Source organism: Dendropsophus ebraccatus, chromosome 12, assembly GCF_027789765.1.
Source record: "Dendropsophus ebraccatus isolate aDenEbr1 chromosome 12, aDenEbr1.pat, whole genome shotgun sequence".
In the NCBI taxonomy this organism is placed as follows: domain Eukaryota; kingdom Metazoa; phylum Chordata; class Amphibia; order Anura; family Hylidae; genus Dendropsophus; species Dendropsophus ebraccatus.
This window is the reverse complement of record NC_091465.1, coordinates 4,599,725-4,621,732: the sequence shown is the minus strand read 5'-3', so window position 1 is coordinate 4,621,732 and position 22,008 is coordinate 4,599,725. Positions and strand designations below refer to the sequence as shown.

General features: G+C 49.3%; 1 protein-coding gene across 5 annotated transcripts in view; it reads left to right on the top strand.

The window, feature by feature from the left end:
* Nucleotides 1–22,008, top strand: part of NPHP4 (nephrocystin 4) — a 164,880-nt gene that overhangs the window by 62,884 nt on the left and 79,988 nt on the right. For all 5 annotated transcript variants that reach the window (XM_069948418.1, XM_069948415.1, XM_069948414.1 and 2 more), the window contains exons 10-11: nt 13,654–13,836; nt 18,755–18,893. In XM_069948418.1, the coding sequence (XP_069804519.1) occupies nt 13,654–13,836; nt 18,755–18,893 (322 nt within the window). The remainder of the gene's footprint in view (nt 1–13,653; nt 13,837–18,754; nt 18,894–22,008) is intronic.

The window sequence follows — 22,008 nt, the reverse complement described above, 5'->3', positions numbered from 1 at the left end:
CCCAGCCTTCCAGCATCTTGTACACAGTTTTATGGGGGTCACCAGCTTTTCCACCATCTTATACTTAGTATGATGGAGGTCACCCAGCTTTCCAGCATCTTGTACACAGTATTATGGGGGTCACCAGCTTTTCCACCATCTTATACTCAGTAGGATGGAGGTCACCCAGCTTTCCCAGCATCTTATACTAAATATGATGGAGGTCACACAGCTTTCCCAGTATCTTGTAGTCAGTATGATGGAGGTTACCCAGCTTTCCCACCATCCTATACTCAGTATAATGGAGGTCACCCAGCTTTCACAGCATCTTATACTTAGTATCATGGAGGTCACCCAGCTTTCCCAGCATCTTATAATCAGTATGATGGAGGTCACCCAGCTTTCCAGCATCTTATACTCAGTATGATAGAGGTCACCCAGCTTTCCCACCATCCTATACTCAGTATAATGGAGGTCACCCAGCTTTCACAGCATCTTATACTCAGTATGATAGAGGTCACCCAGCTTTCCCACCATCCTATACTCAGTATAATGGAGGTCACCCAGCTTTCCCACCATCCTATACTCAGTATAATGGAGGTCACCCAGCTTTCACAGCATCTTATACTCAGTATGATGGAGGTCACCCAGCTTTCCAGCATCTTGTACTCAGTATGATAGAGGTCACCCAGCTTTCCTAGCATCTGTCTATGGGACCGTTCTGTGTCATCACTGAGCCGCCCCATAGACTTATACAGGAAAGTGAGTTCTGACCCTTTCTCAGGGCACAGTAGGATATTTGGTCACCAATGACTGGAAGGACCGAAGATGTTATAGGTAAGAGGCCAGAGTGGTCCTTTAAGGATGGGCTGCCAGCCTGCTACTCATGGGCCAGTGCTGTGTACTTGCCCCCCGGGCTAAAATTTGCCAGCCAGCCCCTGCTTGTCGCTATATAATCAGGTGAAGGGTTAATCCCCCAGCGTCTATTTCCATCCCGGCCTCTGGTGCTGTTCACACTCGCCCTCATCTCGGTTAATGTGTTATTGCCTCCGTCCCTTTATATTTAGATTGCTATCACTCCCGTCCAGCGCGGTGATTGCTGATCCCTCCGTTACAGCTCTGTAATCTCCGCCACATCTTGGCCCCTTCTCGTAGACGTCTTATCCAACACGATTGACTCTACAGTTTCTGCCCTTCCTGGAAGCGGCGTGTGGACCTGACCGGCGAGTCGCCCTCCAAGGTGGTGGCAAAGTCGTTTTCCTGCTGAGCCCAAAGAGAGATCCTGGGAAATGAGAAACTACTAACAAAGTGGCGCCCAGAATCCAGAGACTGTTCTTTCCTTTTGATGCCAGTAACAGAGAGAACCTCCCCTTGCCCCTGCAGGACCTGATGTGTCTGTGCTGAAGTTCTTAGTGCAGCCAGTCTGTGGGGACTCTGTGATGTCGAGCACAGTGCATGTACCTGAGACTCCATGTGACCACACAACACGCTGAGCACGGTGGAAACTGCTATATTAGAGGCTAATTGCTCTTGTAGAGAAGGTTCCGGCCATTGTGTGATACACCCCCCACCGGCCTGCCAGGAGTATGGGCCCGCGCTGTGTCCTCTACTGTTTTCTACATAGTAAAGATCAGGACGAATACTTATTTGGTGTTAATAGGAGCCTGATGTTTGTTTCATTCAGTGGCCTTGTAAATCGAGAACAAAGTCTCCATACTAACAATGGTCCAGGAGCAAAGCTGCTATTCTCCTTAAAGTGGTACCCCAGGGAAAATGTTATTCTTCCAGATCAACTGGTGCCAGAGATTTGTAAATTACTTCTACAAAAAAATCTCCAGTCTTCCAGTACTTATTAGCTGCTGTATGTCCTGCAGGAAGTGGTGTATTCTCTCCAGTCTGACACAGTGCTCTTTGCTGTCACCTCTGTCCATGTCAGGAACTGTCCAGGTCAGGAGAGGTTTCCTATGGGGATTTTCTACTGTTCTGGACAGTTTCTGACATGGACAGAGGTGGCAACAGAGAGCACTGTGTCAGACTGGAGAGAATACACCACTTCCTGCAGGACATACAGCAGCTGATAAGTATTGGAAGACTGGAGATTTTAAAGTAAAAGTAAATTACAGATCTTTAATGATGTAGCATAAGGAGTAAGGGTGCCTTTACATTCCTGGCTTTGGCTTCAAAAATCTGTCAGATAAACCTCTGTGTAAAAGGACCCTAAGAAATGCACTCCGATCACTTATCCACAGGAGGGCAGAATCACCTGGACCCCCACTCATTACAAGAATGGGGGTCCCACCTTTTGGATGGATCAGGAATGGATTTTGAAGGGTCATATACTGATTGGCTCCAATGGACTCAATCATTAGGACTGGGAAGATTATGGACATTACTGCAAAACAAACTGTGCTAATAATGAATAATAAGGACCCATAACTAGAGAGCAAAGATTACAATGAAGCCGCCTGACACCATCACACTTCTCATCACCGGCAGCTGGAGCTTCTGGGGCAGTTTCCATCCTCTTATGGACCTCATTCACGGGAAGGTTCTCAACTTCCATCCAAGAGGTAATGATCCAAGATGGCTCAGCTGTTGGAACAGCCTGTATGTCTAACCATGGCTCCATTCACACAGGGGGCACGGGACCCTCATTCCAGTGATCCCTGGAGGTCCCAGCAGTCAGAATTAGTGTTGTGGATGAGGTGTTGCCAAGATCTCAGCTGCAAGAGGGAGAACATAGACAACAGGGGGATCTTCTGCTGTCCGCCCCGATTAGGCTGGTCCATGTCTCCTGATGTGGCTGCTCCATGTCCCCCGATGTGGCTGCTCCATGTCCCCCGATGTGGCTGCTCCATGTCTCTCGATGTGGCTACTCCATGTCCCCCGATGTGGCTGCTCCATGTCCCCCAAAGTGGATGCTCCATGTCCCCCGATGTGGCTGCTCCATGTCCCCCGATGTGGCTGCTCCATGTCCCCCAAAGTGGCTGCTCCATGTCCCCCAAAGTGGGTGCTCCATGTCCCCCAAAGTGGGTGCTCCATGTCCCCCAAAGTGGGTGCTCCATGTCCCCCAAAGTGGGTGCTCCATGTCCCCCAAAGTGGGTGCTCCATGTCCCCCAAAGTGGCTGCTCCATGTCCCCCGATGTGGCTGCTCCATGTCCCCCGATGTGGCTGCTCCATGTCCCCCGATGTGGCTGCTCCATGTCTCCCGATGTGACCGCTCCATGTCCCCCGATGTGACCGCTCCATGTCTTTCGATGTGACCGCTCCATGTCCCTTGATGTGGCCGCTCCAGGTCTCTCGATGTGACCGCTTCGTGTCTCTCGATGTGACCGATTCATGTCCCCTGATGTGGCGGCCCCATGTCTCCGAGGCTGGGTGGTCAGAAGGAATGGGTGCTGGGTGTTGAAATCCAACGTGGTGCTTTCTTTCCCAACATCATTGAGTTTCTGTCAGGAGGCCCCATAACCTTAAGATCATTGATGCCGAAGTCTCCAGGTTGGGCGGCTCTTCCTCTATACGCATAGGGGCCTTATAGCTGACAGATCCCTCGCAGGAGGGTAAGGCCCCGTATTGTTTTCATCCTGCCCCTCTGGGGAACCTTCCTTGTCATCTGGTTTTGTCCTAGAGGCGATAAGATGGTGCGTTTACCTGCAGGGTTACCCAGATGGGTCTGACATGCCGGAGGCAATGTCACCTACATAAATATTCATTCTATAAAAGATGGATTATGGGAACATGAGAGCTATTCCGGGGAGCGGCTGCCGTCTCATTAGACGTCTGTCAGACTATTAATTCCCCCGTTCCTCTCTGGGTGAGAAATGTCCTATAAATTATTGAACGGTTCCGTGAATGGTGTGATGCGGTGTTATGTCCTGCGCCACCGCCGCTGCAATGGAGCCGAAACTGGGAGAACCATTCATGTCGCTGATTATTGACGGTGTATCAAAGCATTGGGGGGGCGAGGTTTATCTATGACTACATGGAGCCGTTCCTTCCAGTGATTGGAGAGCTAAACGTTCCATTGTGTGTGTAGATATATATTTAGCTGCATCATATTCCATGGCGATGTACAATGTGGTAGCACATGGATTACTACGTAGTTACATAGCTGATAGGGATGAAAAAAGACAAGTCCAGCAACCTATGACCTATCTGAATAAATCCTTGGATCAACATCCTATCACCAGAAATCTGGGTCGCATGCTGCATGCAGTGCCCAATAGATGCCTGATGTCACCGCTATTGATCACTGCCAGCAACATGCTCCCACCCCCATCTCTTCTGCAGAAGTATCAGCATGGATGGGCGGATGGTGGAACTGGAGCGCCAGAGGACCTTTTTTGCTCTCCAGATGTCCCCTTTAAACTTCTACTAATCGGCTGTCGTATGGTGGACAGCTTTATAGTGTCACTGCTCTTACAGTAAAGAATCCACACTATGATGATGGTGAAACCTTCTTTTCTCTAGATGTAGAGGACGTCCCCATGTCATGGTTACAGATCAAGGTGAAAAAAAAACTTGAAGTCATACATTTCCATCCATCTCCACCACATTCACTATAACTTGTTGAGACTCCATGTCTCTTTGGTCAGTCCAAATCACTGTAGTATTACACGGATGTCATGTCACTGGTGTGACCACCCCCTTACCGCCATGTCACTGGTGGATCCTGTCCCTCTCCGCCATGTCAATTGAGGGGCCTCCCCCTCATGTCACCTGTGGGACCTAACCTCCATGTCACTGGTGGGACCTAACCTCCATGTCACTGGTGGGACCTCACCCCCAGGTCACTGGTGGGACCTCACCCCCAGGTCACTGGTGGGACCTCACCCCCAGGTCACTGGTGGGACCTCACCCTCACCCCAAGGTCACTGGTGGGACCATCCCCAGGTCACTGGTGGGACCTCCCCCTCATCCCCAGATCACTGGTGGGACCTCCCCCTCATCCCCAGCTCACTGGTGGGACTTCCCCCTCACCCCCAGGTCACTGGTGGGACTTCCCCCTCACCCCCAGGTCACTGGTGGGACTTCCCCCTCACCCCCAGGTCACTGGTGGGACCTCCCCCTCACCGCCATGCCTGGTGTGAGACGGTCGGTGATTTCCTGACATCCCGCAATCCTTCCTGTCAATCTGTTAATGCTGAGGCCGCTCACCGCCGTCATCCAGATCTATTCATCATTCAGTGCAGATTGCTTACAGAAGCCTGAAAGTCATTGCACCCGCCAAACGCTTATTCTCCCCATCGCTTATTTACTGGGATTCAAGAACAGAACCTGAGAGTGATGAGCGGCCATAAATAATGGAGGGACCTGGCAACTGCAGGAACCGGGGGGCAAGGTTAAATACTTCATTTATTCCTGGTGCGGAATGTGGGAATTACTGAAGACGGAGCCATGAAATCAGCCTTTCTATATCTGTCACCGAGAGTTACCACTACATGTACCTAACCTAGCCGCCATTACAGGTTGTTCTGCTCCAGTAGTTCATCCACTTGAGGTTAGAGTTTGCCAAGCTCGCCCATTTTAGTGTATGAGATCCTTATGACTTTCCCCAGGACAGAGGTTAGATGATTGGATTTCAGCGTTTTGGATGTTTTCTTACCAGCATAGGGGGGGCCTCTACACCCCCCACCCCCCCTGTACATGTTCATACTGGTAGTAAGAACAATAGTGGTTGGATTGTCTCAATAGGCCCTCTATACCACCATCAGACCAAACTATGGTTGGGGGAACCCCTGGCCTTCAGCCTAGCTGCCCACAAGGCCCACGATGGTTGCCGTCCATAAAGTCTCTGATGGAAGGCAGCCGTGCAACAACCAGAACAGAAGCTGGAATCAGGGCAGGATCAACTCATTGGGAGGGCAATGGTCTTAGTGCACAGGACTATTCTCCACATTTATTATACCTTTTAGACACTTCCGGACAGTTTTCTGCCTGGTACAAAAGGGGCGGGGTTTTGTACAAAAATGAGGCGTGGTCTATTTTGCACCAAAAAATGCACTTTAATCTGACTAAAAATTCTGGTGAACTTCAAGCCAAGTAATAGATGCTGTAAACTTTTCACCTCAGTCTTTAAGTGCGACAGATTTATCAAACAGTCTGAAAACCCGGACACATTTACAGTTTGTCTAGTCTAGGTTTGCACTTAGACAGTTTTAGTAAATGTGGGCCAGTCTTTTTCTCTTGGGGTTCCCATACTTCCTACATGCATGTTGCAGTGAGCTCCCTTTGGTGCTTTCATGTTGCAGCGTTCCCCTTCAGGCTTCCTAGCATCTCCATGGCATACTGGGTGTTATCCTCCCTGTCAGCCACATGGGGCGCTGTAGGGTCAGTCACAGCCTCTGACACATCATACATATGCTCCGGTGTACCTCCATTGCTGACAGATTTGTTGTATACCATCAGCCTCATCCGTATCCAGAGGATGATATCCAGCTAGAGCCGACCCCTTTAAGAGTCACGGTTTCCATGTTGGCTCCTTCCAGGGTTTTCGCTCATGGCCGGCCGGGTTATTAAACTTTTCGACTTCACCGTCAGTTTCTGTGAATCTGACAGAAAAATGACATATTTACCGGATGTGTTCACCGCTAAATAAGTACAGAGCCTGGGAACAATGAGAAAGGTCGCTGCTGAGGAGAGAAATGAGAAACTTCATCTATAATGATAATTACAGCGGCCGCCGGGACCTAAATATCACACGGTGACTAATCCTTTCCACATGGCAGTGACTCGTGCAGCCGCCACTTTGACACCGCGCTGTCACTTCCCCCATCGGTGAGAATTTATAGGGGACTGATGTGAAAGACACTTAAAGGAAATGAATATTCATGGGAATCACAGCGGCATCCATTGTACGGCATTTCATTTAGAATACGTATACTTAAAGGGATACTCTGGCTGTAGACGCTTATGGCATAGCTCAGGAATATGGGATAGGTGGGGGTCTACCTGGCTAATTACATCATGAAGGGAATTACTATATTATTTTAGTTTCTTTTAAAAGATTATCAGGGTATGGCCGTTTTTAAAGGGGTACACTGGAGAAAAAATGTATGCAGATCTGTAAATAAATTCTATTTAAAAACCTCCAGTCTTCCAGTACTTATGAGCTGCTGTATGTCCTGCAGGAAGTGGCGTATTCTTTACAGTCTGACACAGTGCTCTCTGCTGCCACCTCTGTCCATGTCAGGAACTGTCCAGAGCAGGAGAGGTTTTCTATGGGAATTTGCTGCTGCTGCTCTGGACAGTTCCTGGACGTGTCTCCTATGCAGCTGAGCACAGAGGCCACTTGGAAAAGCCAGACGTCACTGTGCCGGAGCATTGGGGCGTCCCTCCTTCTCCTCCTGTACTGATTGGATTGCTGAACTGCTGGTACTGTAGTATGAAGATCTGCAAGGTGTTGGGGGACGCTGTTGGCCAGTGTATTCGGAGGGGAGCAAAGCTCTGTGCACAGTGATGTCCTTCCTCTCCAACTGAGGGAGCTGGCCTGCTGCCCACCCACTTAGAGCGGGGACCGTCATTATGAGGGGAATCCCCGCTCCTGTAACCTTGGTGTCTTAACACTTCAATAGGTGTCAGAAGAACAATAATCTCTAACAATAGTCCAGCTGACAGTTATCTCCCCGATTTTGTTCAGACACCAAGGTGTTCGGAAACTGAGGTATTACTGTATAGCACCGATAATAATCAAGAACGATAAAAATGGTGGAGACAGAAGAGAATTCAGAGACGCCAGATCCCCCAGCTCTCTGTATTATTGAGATCTCTGTGTGTGAGGGATGACTTTATATACAGGTCAGAGGAAGGAGACGGAAGAAGTGAGCTCTGGTAACGAGAGAGTTACTGCCATGCATTCTGGGAAATACAGCTGCTTCCTGGTCACATGATCACACCGATACTCGCTCACAGAGAGTGACCAGACCAGAGCTGCAGGAATAGACAAGAAAAATAGTGGAACTGACCCTGGAAAGCGTCTGTATCTACATGGAGGGCGTTAGGATAGTAGTGTAGAGGCCCTATTACACATAATGATTATTGTACTTGGCCGATTACCAGTCCTTCCCAACGATAATTGTTTGGTGTGAAAGGGCATGTTAAAAGACCACGTTCCACCGATATGCACAATGTCGGCTGAAAGTGGTCATTCAACATGAAAAATCAAGATCATATCAACGACGGTCTGCTGCTCATCGCTCCGTGTGATAGGAGTAGTGGCCGCAGACCTCTGCTGACATCAATGTCTAATGATCTAAGCATCGTCCAGGCCGATCCTCCTGCTGCTCCCCACAGCCCCTCCCACTACTCCCCGCAGCCCCTCCTACTACTTCCTGCTGCCCCTCCTGCTGCTCCCCACAGCCCCTCCCACTACTCCCCGCAGCCCCTCCTGCTGCTCCCCGCAGCCCCTCCCACTACTCCCCACAGACCCTCCCACTACTCCCCACAGACCCTCATGCTGCTCCCCACAGCCCCTCCTACTACTTCCTGCTGCCCCTCCTGCTGCTCTCCACAGGCCCTCCAACTACTCCCCGCAGCCCCTCCTGCTGCTCCCCACAGCCCCAACCAATACTCCCCACAGCCCCTTCCCACTACTCCCCACAGCCCCTCCTACTATTTCCCGCAGCCCCTCCTGCTGCTCCCCTCATCCCCTCCCACTACTCCCCACAGCCCCTCCTGTTGCTCCCCACTGCCCCTCCTGCTGCTCCCCACAGCCCCTCCTGCTGCTCCCCACAGCCCCTCCTGCTGCTTCCCACAGCCCCTCCCACTACTCCCTGCAGCCCCTCCTGCTGCACCCACAGCCCCTCCCAATACTCCCTCCTGCCCCTCCTGCTATTCCCCATAGCCCCTCCCACTACTCTCTGCAGCCCCTCCTGCTGCTCCCCACAGCCCCTCCCACTACTCCCTGAAGCCCCTCCTGCTGCACCCACAGCCCCTCCCAATACTCCCTCCAGCCCCTCCTGCTATTCCCCACAGCCCCTCCCACTACTCTCTGCAGCCCCTCCTGCTGCTCCCCACAGCCCCTCCCACTACTCCCTGAAGCCCCTCCTGCTGCACCCACAGCCCCTCCCAATACTCCCTCCAGCCCCTCCTGCTATTCCCCACAGCCCCTCCCACTACTCTCTGCAGCCCCTCCTGCTGCACCCCACAGCCCCTCCCAATACTCCCTCCAGCCCCTCCTGCTATTCCCCACAGCCCCTCCCACTACTCTCTGCAGCCCCTCCTGCTGCACCCACAGCCCCTCCCACTACTCCCTCCAGCCCCTCCTGCTACTCCCCACAGCCCCTCCCACTACTCTCTGCAGCCCCTCCTGCTGCACCCCACAGCCCCTCCCACTACTCCCTCCAGCCCCTCCTGCTGCTCCCCACAGCCCCTCCCACTACTCCCTGCGGCCCTTCCTGCAACCCCCCTTCTCACTGTTTGTACATGTAATAGTACAGCGAGTGGGGAACTAGGGGGAAGGGAGTGCTCGCTTCTCCCTCACTATTGTACTGTGTGATACGGCCTTGATAGACCAGAATTGCCTGTCCACAGTCCCAGTCAATGAGGGTCTTACTACTGGGACCCCCATTGCTTATAAAGAGCCCCCGGTTATAGCCCAACCATGGTGGCTGCTTCATCCACTCGCTCTGAGACTTCTGAAGACGTCTTACCCTGCGGTCAGATAGTCTCTAGTCCGTTATTGAACCCTAATCTGTCTTGTACTATGGATTGTTCTAGGGTTTTCCATCTCTATGCTTATTCTAGAAAGTTCTGGATTAAGTAGATGACATCACATGTTCTCAGTTTTATTCTGTTTGCAAACACGATATTTTAACCCTTTCCATTCAAATGTTTATATCATACTGTGGATTTGCTGGAAATCCCGTGGGTGGTGAATGACTTAGTTACCTTGCAAGTAACATATAGAACGAAATGTTATGTGAGTCATAGCGAGACTACCACACAACACATGGGCCCGGCAATCCAGCTGATTCAGCCCACCGCTGAGCCGGCACCTGTGCCCGTATACACTTACATACCGCTCCCCCGCCGCTCAGCCTGACTCACTCCCAGCAGGATTTGTCTAGGTTACAGCTCCCCTCTATTCTCTCTGGATGGGGGCAGTATTCATCAGTCTTGTGTTACAGTTCTTTATCTAAATACATTAAAATATGTTGAGGAATCTGAGGAAATTCCCTTCATCCTGAGCTGTAAGGCACAAAAGGTAGAAGTACATTTGTATTTAAGTTACACCCTGTATTATCCTCCAGAGCTGCACTCACTATTCTGCTGGTTATATCATGTAACTGATCATCAATTGGCAACACAACACTCCTCACCTATACCCTGTTGTATGTTCTTTATTCTTCTCTTCCTTTTCTGCCTCCTCATCGCCCTCCTTCTTCCTCCACCCTCCTCCTCCCCATTTCCCCCCTCCTGCTTCTCCTTCCCACTATCTCATCCTCCAATCATCATCCTTTCCTCTTCCTTCCCATCCTCTTCCTCACCATTATCCTCTCTGTCTTCTTCTTTCTCTACCCTACAATTCCTTTACCCTACCACACTTTCCATCCTCCTCCTTTTCCTCTTCATCCTCCTCCTGCTTTTCTTCCCTATCCTCCTCCCTCTGCCCTCCGCTTTCCCTCTCCTCCCTATCATCCTTCCCCTATCCTCCTCCACTTTCTCTCCATCAATCCGCCTCTTCCTAACCCCATCCTCCTCCTCTTCCTTCCCATGTTCCTCCTCCTCCTATTCCTACCCTCCTCTTCCTTCCCATGTTCCTCCTCCTCCTCCTATCATGTTCCCTCTCCATTCTTCTCTCAATCATCATGCACCCCCCCATACCCCATCCTATCCTTATTTTTTTTTTTTAATTCGTTTTATTGATCAGTGGAGAGAGATCAATAAACATACAATCATATGTCACAGTAGAAAAGTAAAGCGGAGTACATCTCCAGTCCAATCACTAAGTGGTACCGATATAACTGAACAACAGGTCCTACAAGTGTCAAATAAACAAAGGAAACCAACCGGCCTATAGATGGTTCTATAAGTTGTGCTGCCAGGGAATCCCTGAGAGTCCGAAATGAGGACGCTGAATACGCTGCTAGTGGCCAATCACACCATGCCCCCCACACTTTTGTGAATTTGTTGGGGTGGCCCCTTTTCATAAACACCACTTCCTCAAAGGGAACTATAGAATTAACTAGTTTCTTCCATTTGGATAGGGTTGGGGGATGGGGATCCATCCATCTTAATTCGATGACTTTTCTGGCTAGATAGAGGGATTCCTTAATAAATATACGGTCATGGTATGTCTATTCCTCTTCAGAGACTATTCAGAAGAGACTAATGAGTGGGTGTGGCAGTAGGGGCTTTCCCCCATCCTATCCTCTTTTCATCCACCTCCTTTTTCTCCCCATCCTCCTCTCTCTATCCTCTTCTTCCCTGTCCTTCCTCTTTCTCCCTATCCTCCTTCTGCCCCATACCCTACCTTATCTTCTTTCCGTTGTCTTTCTTTTCCTTCCCATTCTCCTCCTTTTCTTCCCGTCCTTCTCCCCCCTCCTCCCCATCTTCCTTCTTCTCCCCCTACTCCCCCATCCTCCTCATTCTTCTCATCAACATCCTCCTTTTCTCCCTATCCTCCTCCCCTTTCTCCCCATTTTCCTCCTCCCCTTTCTCCCCATTCTCCTCCTCCCCTTCCTCCTCTTTACCCCTATTCTCCTCCTCACCCATCCTACTCTTCCTCCTCTTTTTCCCCTTCTTCCTTTTTGTCCCTATCCTCCTCCCCATTGTTGTCCTCCTCTTTTCCCCATCCTCCTCCTTTTCCCCTTCCTCTCCATCCTCCTCCTCCCCTCCCTTCTCCCCCCCATCCTCCTCCTCTTCACCCATCTTCCCCCTCTCTCCCTCTCTCTATATTACAGCCTGAGTTGTCTTATTGTAGGCTAATTGTTGTAATGACTGAGCGGACGTCTGGGCTCTCTCTGTATCGCTCTCTGCACACAACATGTGACTGGGTAATGCAGAACTCTGTGACATAAATCTCATGAGATGAGCGGCTCTGGAGACGGAAACGTTACCATAATACATGACTATTGCCTATAATGAGCATTACCGCTGCTTCATGGCCATTTGTGGCGGCCCTTGTGGCCCCCCGCTATGTGTGCAGCACAAGGACTTGTCCTGAACACTTCTCCGTCCTTGTAATTGAAGTCGGCCCAGAAATATAATAAATGGGATCAATCTGAGTAACAATAGGAACAAGAGCGTGACTGCTCGGACCTCGGCAGGACTCTCATAGTCTGGATTGTGGGATATGAATATTCCTATGTGTGGCCGGAGCGAGACCTCATGGCAGTGATCGGCAGTAAAGGCTGGGTACCAGGAGCCGGTGGAGGCGGCCATACATCATGGAGGGGTTTCTTAAAGCTTGTGGGCCCCAATGCACAGTGTCCCCCCCCTCATTATAATATGGCTTTCTCTTCTCATAGGCATGTTCCCATTTGATAGGGAAGAGTGATCATCCCATTCTCCTATTATCTGTGCTCAGCTCTGGAGGGATCGGACCCCCACCAGTCAGCTAACCATCCCTTTAACTGTGGGTACGAGATAACTTTTAATCTTGGAAGAACCCCTTTAAGGGGCAGATATGCTATAGGACGTGTTGTGTTATTAGGTCCCTATCACACAGAGCTATAATCTGCCGAATCAGGCCGATGACTGTTGCCGTTGAATACATTGTAGAATCATTGTTCGCCGACAGTGCATCCCTGCATGTAATAGCCATGCACAGCTGATAATAAAGTATACAGTATACTTAGGTGTCCAGGCTCCCCCTGTATCCTGCAGCCTTTACTCCCCGCAGCCGCCACTCAGCACTTCTGGCCCCGTATCTGTACTGACTGCTCAGCCAATCACTAGCCACAGGGCTGTCCTGTCTCGGCCACTGATTGCCTGAGCAGCCTTTTACTGAAGAGGAGGGGCCAGAAGTGTCAAGAAACGTAGGGTGAAGGCTGCAGGACACCAGGAGAGCGTGGGTAAGGGTAAACCTCATTATTTTCTATGTGAAAGTGAGGGCTGCATGGACATCACTAACGATATAGTACATATACACAGCAAGGGCTGCACAGACATCACTAACAATATAGTGTATATCCAGCCATTACTACACAAGCTGTCTAGCAGATCGGCGCTCTCTTACACTGCTCATCGTGCCGTCTAATATAGTCCTAAAAGGGGGGCATGGCACTGAACTGCTTTGTCTGCTTGCATCAGCCTTCAGCCACCTCTGGGGGGCGCTCACTGTAGATTATACAGCTCTTATTGAGTTCTATATTATCTGCATACATCCCTATGAATTATGTCATTTATTAAAAGGGTTGTCAGCCTCCTTAGTTCTGTTCTGACCCCGCCGGTCTCCACTTCTTTCCTGACACAGACATGTGACTGCAGCAGCCAATCACTGGAGAGATAGTGACCTCTAACAACTAGTGATTGGCTGCTGCAGTCACATGTCTGTCCAGGGACCAGTAGGAAAGAGAGTAACAGGACCTGGGGTGTCAGAATGGGAGCAGTAGGGTAGGCCTGGCTTCTTTTTGTTATTTTCCAACCATTGGGGCATTTAGATGGAGCGTGGGAGGGTATATACTGTGTATATACTGTGACTTTGTAGCTAATCTTATGGTTTTCTATTAGGTGCCGCCTGCCGCCATGCTGTCTAATGCTTCCTATATGCGTATGATACGATGGGCGTCCTGGAACCCATTGCTGAACTCGGGATCTTCAGAAGTGACTGTACCCCTACAGGGAGGGCCTCACCCCAACCCCTGTAACAGCCTGGTATATAAAATACCGCCAAGTGGCATGAGCTCCAATGAGGTGAGACAGACAGATTGTGAACTTATTACTTTACCCCATTGCTTCTTCTTCTTCAGACATTACATAACCGCGCATTCAGCATAGTGAAGATGATGGGACGGTTTATGGACATTGTGCTGTATTAATAGGGGGCTTATAGTCCGGCCCCTCAGTACCTGAAGCTGAATGCAGCCACAATGCTCCTCTCTTACTCTAGAGCAGGGATGCGGAACCTTCGGCCATCCAGCTGTTGGGAAACTACAATTCCCATCATGCCTGGACAGACAGACCTTTGCTTTGGCTGTCCAGACATGATGGGAATTGTAGTTTTGCAACAGCTGGAGAGCCAAAGGTTCCCCATCCCTGCTCTAGAGGTCTCGGCATGTGTGTGCATTATACAGACAGAGCAGCCTGCAATGCCTCATCTTCCCTGTGGTGGCGCTGCAGTAACAGTGAACACCGGTGGCCAGCAGATCATCCCTGATCACTACCTATCAGTAAGTAACAACGTACAATCCTCACCCAGAATAGAGCATTGGAATAAACAAAGCTCTTGGATTTGAAAGCCCTCTTTTCTTATCAAAGGTTTCCTCGTGATTATTGGGACGGGCCACCATAATGTGATACCTTGGGATAGAAGAGGATATCACATGCTCATTCCAAACTTCTGCTGGAGTCCATTGGATGGGGTTGAGAGTGTGACTAGTCACATCCCTCCACACTAGCCCCCCCCCTCCGTGCCTTTAGGGCCCTCACTCTGTGCCCTGGGGGAGCGTCATGCTGGAACAGAAAAAGGCCAAACCCCAACTGTTCCCCCAGACCTGCAGGTGACAATTGTCTAGTGATGAAGCATTCAAATTCCCCTTCACTGTAACCCGTAAGGAGCCTCCCCCCATACCATTATCCCTCAGCCTTACACCCGTCCAGTGGCATGGGCTTTACATGGTCCATCTGGGCATTGTGCTTGGTGATGTAAGGCTGGCATCTCCCATACTAATACCAGATGAGGTTTAGTCTCTGCAGTTATGGAGTCAGCTAGATGTTATACACCTGGGGCAATGGGACTGAGAATGACACCAGAATTAATTGACTATGATCCGCGGTCCAGGACTTCTGTCCACATAATGTATCTCTAATCCAGCAATATAATGACAGCAGCATCAGTGCGGCTACGGTGTGGGGGCTCCCTGTCACCCCACCGGCTCCCCTACGGCATGATGGTGGAATAACAATGGCCTCCAGGTGGTCTCTGCCTGAGGCAAGGCCTAGTAGGCTGCCGGTCAGGAGAATACTACAGGCAATTATAAGAGTATTATGCCAGGGATGAAAGGACGACATGTTCACATCCCCTCATGTGACTAATATAGTGTTAAAAAAAAAAAAGGGTTAAGAGGTAAAGAGTAAATGAACTGTTATGGAAATAATAAAAAAAAGGGGGCCTGGCTGCAGCTGTAAGGAACCGTGATAAAAAATTACTGATCCAGAACAGCAAAGAATTAAAATGGCCGAATGCTATAACCCCCGAAATATCCCCAGTGAGAAGTGCGGATGGTCTGTCAGGAAAGGAGCCCTCATACCCCTCCGCCGACTAGATTGGGAGGTTGATTGATTGCAGCAACTCAAAAAAAATTATAATGTTTTTATTGTGCAAAACTGTATGATGATGATGATGATGATGATACTGCATGAGGAGCACTGGTACCTGGGCAACTGAGACACTACAGAGGAGCAGCTCCCCACCATTACCACCCAGGGGGCACCTGACGTGTTAAACACAACATATCAGTGATCCCGACTGCATGGTGCCCCGGAGCAGATGGATGGTCACTGCTTCTTATAATATCCAACTTGTATTAGCAGAGAAGGCTTCAATGTCCCCGGCAGTATCAGAATTGGACTCCAATAATAATGCTTTTATTTGTATAGCGCACACAGATTCCACAGCACTTTACATAGTTTTTGCCAATTATTGCTCCCTGTCCCCATTAGGCCCTATTCACACGTCCTGTTCCTGTTCGCAATTGTGGATCCGCAGAAAAATAGGACCAATGTATTACAATGGACCCATACACACATCCAGGTTGTGTACTGGGCTGCGATTCGTTCCGCAAAAAAAAAGACAGGCCCTAGTACGGACAGTAACTGACACACCCAATACAACTCTATGGGGTCCGTATTTTTTTACGGATGCAATACAGATGTAATACGGACTGAAATTTGCGGATTGGAAAAATATACTGATGTGTGAATAAGGCATTAGGGCTCACCACTGGATGGTAAAGGGCTGTCTTCTCTGCTGGTTGGTAATGGGCTGTCTTCTCTGCTGGTTGGTAATGGGCTGTCTTCTCTGCTGGATGGTAAAGGGTTGTCTTCTCTGCTGGTCGGTAAAGGGCTGTCTTCTCTGCTGGTTGGTAAAGGGCTGTCTTCTCCTCTGCTGGTTGGTAAAGGGCTGTCTTCTCTGCTGGTTGGTAAAGGGCTGTCTTCTCTGCTGGTTGGTAAAGGGCTGTCTTTTCTGCTGGTTGGTAAAGGGCTGTCTTCTCTGCTGGTTGGTAAAGGGCTGTCTTCTCTGCTGGATGGTAAAGGGCTGTCTTCTCTGCTGGATGGTAAAGGGCTGTCTTCTCTGCTGGTTGGTAAAGGGCTGTCTTCTCTGCTGGATGGTAAAGGGCTGTCTTCTCTGCTGGATGGTAAAGGGCTGTCTTCTCTGCTGGTTGGTAAAGGGCTGTCCTCTCTGCTGGTTGGTAAAGGGTTGTCTTCTCTGCTGGTTGGTAAAGGGCTGTCTTCTCTGCTGGTTGGTAAAGGGCTGTCTTTTCTGCTGGTTGGTAAAGGGCTGTCTTCTCTGCTGGTTGGTAAAGGGCTGTCCTCTCTGCTGGATGGTAAAGGGCTGTCTTCTCTGCTGGTTGGTAAAGGGCTGTCTTCTCTGCTGGTCGGTAAATGGTTGTCTCCTCTGCTGGTTGGTAAAGGGCTGTCTTCTCCGCTGGTTGGTAAAGGGCTGTCTTCTCTGCTGATGGGTAAAGGGCTGTCCTCTCTGCTGGTTGGTAAAGGGCTGTCTTCTCCGCTGGTTGGTAAAGGGCTGTCTTCTCTGCTGGATGGTAAAGGGCTGTCCTCTCTGCTGGTTGGTAAAGGGCTGTCTTCTCCGCTGGTTGGTAAAGGGCTGTCTTCTCTGCTGGATGGTAAAGGGCTGTCTTCTCCTCTGGATGGTAAAGGGTTGTCTTCTCCGCTGGATGGTAAAGGGCTGTATTCTCCGCTGGATGGTAAAGGGCTGTCTTCTCTGCTGGTTGGTAAAGGGCTGTCTTCTCCGCTGGTTGGTAAAGGGCTGTCTTCTCTGCTGGTTGGTAAAGTGCTGTCTTCTCCGCTGGATGGTAAAGGGCTGTCTTCTCTGCTGGATGGTAAAGGTTTGTCTTCTTCGCTGGTTGGTAAAGGGCTGTCTTCTCTGCTGGTTGGTAAAGGGCTGTCTTCTCTGCTGGTTGGTAAAGGGCTGTCTTCTCTGCTGGTTGGTAAAGGGTTGTCTTCTCTGCTGGTTGGTACGGGGTTGTCTTCTCTGCTGGTTGGTAAAGGGTTGTCTTCTCTGCTGGTTGGTAAAGGGTTGTCTTCTCTGCTGGTTGGTAAAGGGCTGTCTTCTCTGCTGGTTGGTAAAGGGTTGTCTTCTCTGCTGGTTGGTACGGGGTTGTCTTCTCTGCTGGTTGGTAAAGGGCTGTCTTCTCTGCTGGTTGGTAAAGGGTTGTCTTCTCTGCTGGTTGGTACGGGGTTGTCTTCTCTGCTGGTTGGTAAAGGGTTGTCTTCTCCGCTGGTTGGTAAAGGGTTGTTTTCGGCTTCAAAGAGCGGATGGACATTGTTGTGTTAGAGAAGAAACCCCCTGCAGCCATTACTAGAAGAACACAATCTGGTGGGCCCAACATGTTCTCCAGGGTCACTCATCCATGTGAAAATGCTCTCAGAAAATCTGGGTATGAATCCATCCCTGCAGATCGCATACATGCTGATTGTCTTCTTTGGGCCCAATAGAATCTTCTAGCAGGACAATGTCACATGACTAGAAATGTCAATCATTGGTAGTATCACCACAACTTACCAGTACTACCTGGGACCCTAATTCAACAGATCTTACCCCTATTGAGCATCTGTGAGACCACTTGGATGGTGGTGTTGGCTGTTTGGACCCTCCAGCAAATGTGGCGTCACCTGGATGGTGGTGTTGGAACTCCTGGCCTGTCTAGCAGCTGCTGTCTGTGCAGCAAATGGTGGGTACTCTGGATAATATCCATATAATAGGGGATGGTGACACGTCACCTTCATGGAGCTGAGCATAGGGCACCAGGAGTAAGACTAAGGGCCCTATTCCACCGGACGATTGTCATTCAGTTTATCGTTAAATCGTTTTAATCTAAACGATAATCTTTCGGTTAAATATCAGTTAATGACTAACAACCAAACGAGAAATCGTTGATGGTTTAATAAGACCTGGACCTATTTTTATTGTTGCTCGTTCGCAAATCGTTCACATTGAATAAGAAGTCGTTCGGTCGTTCGCAGTAGTGACGAACGCAATATCGGCGACAAGACAACCGCAAGAACGATCATAAGCAACGATTATCTTTCCATGTAAATGAGTGAACGATTTCAGGTCTTTTGTAATAGCGGCCGTTTGGATTGTTTATTGTTAACGACTATGCGAACGATAATCTTCCCGTGGAATAGGGCCCTAACACTGATCTAATGTTGATGCTTATCCTGAAGATAGACCATCAAGTCTATAGGATGGGTGTACACGTTAATGTTTGAGAGGTTGCAAATAGTTGATCAAAAATGCCTGTATACTGTATATAGATGTCAGGTCCCATAATGCATCACTCATCATGGTCGTTTATAACCGTATAATTAACCGCCCTATACTGTTCCTCAGCATACATTTTCAGGTCTACACTTTACACGTCTCTTTCAGGTGCAGCAGGTTGAGGCCGGAACCTTGTATTTTAGCTTTACCGTCCGCCCGGACCATCACATGGGTGACATGGCTGATTCGGTGGAGAGTTTGCCCGAGGAGCTTCTTCAGTCAAAGAGGAAAGGAACCGTGACAAATGGTAAGTGCTGGATATATATTATAACCTACGATCACACAACCACAACATGTGAACACGACCTTAGGGCCCTGCTAGACATCCTGAGCCTCCGTATAAATGAGCAACAGCCTTGTAGATTGGCCTCATTTACATATAACATCAGTGATCGGCAAAGATCATTATGACCCCATGACCCGGGAGGCCGTGGCCCCATGACCCGGGAGGCCGTGGCCCCAAGACCAGGGAGGCCGTGGCCCCATGACCAGGGAGGCCGTGGCCCCATGACCCGGGAGGCCGTGGCCCCATGACCCGGGAGGCCGTGGCCCCATGACCCGGGAGGCCGTGGCCCCATGACACAGTACAATATGGCGGTTTGGCCCAGTTTTCCCATGTAATTAGACCCTTACCCTAAATGTGTGATTATCACATGATCAGAATAGATTTCTATCCCTTGGAAGTAAATGGTAAAGGTTCATATGGAATCACAGCAAGCAGAGTGATAGATACAAAATGTAGGACCCCGCCAGTTGTTATATGTCACAAGAAGCACGGGCAGCATGAAACAATGACGGGCACCCTTACTACACTACTACAGTGCAGCATGCGCAGATATCATAGCTGAGCTAGGAGCTGGATGTACAGGGGCACAGGACGGCTGCTCTCTGCCAGCTTCATCCCATCTTACTGACAGGTCTCCTATGTGTGTACAGGGAGCAATCAATCAAGCTTAGCCCCGCCCCTCTGGGCTTGACTGACATGTCTCTTGAAACAGTGTAGAGTTAGAAAGCTGTACTGGGGCAGAGATCGGCTTCCTCCTGTAAAACATTGCGTATTTTTGGCGTAATTCATGATGCGTTGCAGTAATAGTGCGATGTATGGGGATCGGGCATCAGTCAAGTGACTAGTTCCCTTAACAGGGACAGTGTCATCAGAAAATGACTTATTGTATATATAATATTTTATGTTAAACAGATTTAAGAATTTTTGGTGACATTTTTGCAAGTTTTCCATTTTTCTCTCTATATTATAAAATAATCCTGATATCCTGCAGTTTTCATTCTCACCACTAGGGCTAAAACTAAGCTGAGACTTCCTGTTGTGTCTGTGGTGATAAGAGGAGGCTGCAGTAAAGGGATTTGTGCAGCATTGCAGCATCATGTGACAGCAGTAGATAGAGGAGACAATAGCAGCTCCCTGTTGTGATAAGAGGAGGCTGCAGTAAAGTGATCTGTACAGCATTGCAGCCTCACATCCATCTCTAGGCGACAGAGTCTGTCTCTTGTCGTCTATGTCCATGAGTCTTGCTGTAAAGCATGTCACTAAATGCTGTTAAGAACAGCCCAGGCAATATGGCCGCCCCCATAACAATGTACAAATATTGAAATACTAAAAAATTACAGTCAAAAAATCGAAACAAATTAGAATAAAAGAACAAGTTTTTGTATCTGACTCTAATCAGTAAAAGAAAATCTAGGTGACACCGTCCCTTTAAACTCTTCGTTATACGATTAGAAAGCGTCCCTGTGCCTTTAATTCCCTGTAATTTCTGACCTTGGCCTCCGATCCGGACTTGTGCTCCTTGTGTTTAATCGGCCGCAGATTTTCTTCTTCTTTTTCCTTGTTTTTCCATCCGGCAGCCAGAAGTTAATGGAGGGAGTTTAGGAGTTTGATAGGGACGTTATTGAGCAGATGGCGCAGCTTCATTGCAGAGTGACCCGCCATTCTCTGGTGCATTCGCTTAATTGATATGTCATGTCAGATGTTGTATAGACAATTTATTGCGCGGCTAGTTTAGAGAAACTTGTGAAAGTCAAACACCATCCCCGTTACTTGCAAAACTACATTTTTTTTTCTTAATTTTACATTTAGTTTTCTCTCGCTTTTGTTTGTTTTTCTACATTAGAACCCAAACTGGGTCGTGTTTGTAGCGAACTTGATCTGATACAATCCGCTCACTATTTACGCTTTATTTTTTCTAATGCCATAAAAAGTCCTGGAATTTACTTATTTTTAATCCTGGGAAGAGTTTATGTTTATTTGCTTTCAATGAGGACGATTCTTTTGATGTTCCCCGGCCTGTAATTTATCGTTCGGCCACCAGAGGTCAGTGTGGTCCTGTCTATAGATCTGCCCTCCGCGTTTTGCTGGCAGATTTCTGTATAAATGCAGTCATCTTATTACAGATGTAGTTAGGTGGACACCGCCGGCCAGAAATACATGAAAATAAAGGATCGCCGCATGTGTTCACGCAAAAGAGTACAGCTCAATGGGAAGTGATTTGTGCAAACGCTTGTGTGAGTTTTAGGAGGTGATATTGAAAGACAGAAGACTTTCCGAGTCCGTCTGCCGTACAAATCACTCTGTCAGGTAGCAGGGAAGTTATATATAGCTTATGTATACTGATGGCCGAGCATTGTCCCTGAAATGAGGGAACCGGCCCCTTAGCGCTCTTTACAAAGTCACCACACGAGAATGCAGAGACCTCCGGCAGTTATAACTGTATGTGCTATGTATGGTGCACCCCAATTCCGGCACCTCTCCTGTGGGCCATTGTCTCTGTCTTCCTATATACGGTGCACCCCAATTCTGGCACCTCTCCTGTGGGCCATTGTCTCTGTCTTCCTATGTACGGTGCACCCCAATTCCGGCACCTCTCCTGTGGGCCATTGTCTCTGTCTTCCTATATACGGTGCACCCCAATTCCGGCACCTCTCCTGTGGGCCATTGTCTCTGTCTTCCTATGTACGGTGCACCCCAATTCCGGCACCTCTCCTGTGGGCTATTGTCTCTGTCTTCCTATGTACGGTGCACCCCAATTCCGGCACCTCTCCTGTGGGCCATTGTCTCTGTCTTCCTATGTACGGTGCACCCCAATTCCGGCACCTCTCCTGTGGGCCATTGTCTCTGCCTTCCTATGTACGGTGCACCCCAATTCTGGCACCTCTCCTGTGGGCCATTGTCTCTGTCTTCCTATATACGGTGCACCCCAATTCCGGCACCTCTCCTGTGGGCCATTGTCTCTGCCTTCCTATGTACGGTGCACCCCAATTCCGGCACCTCTCCTGTGGGCTATTGTCTCTGTCTTCCTATGTACGGTGCACCCCAATTCCGGCACCTCTCCTGTGGGCCATTGTCT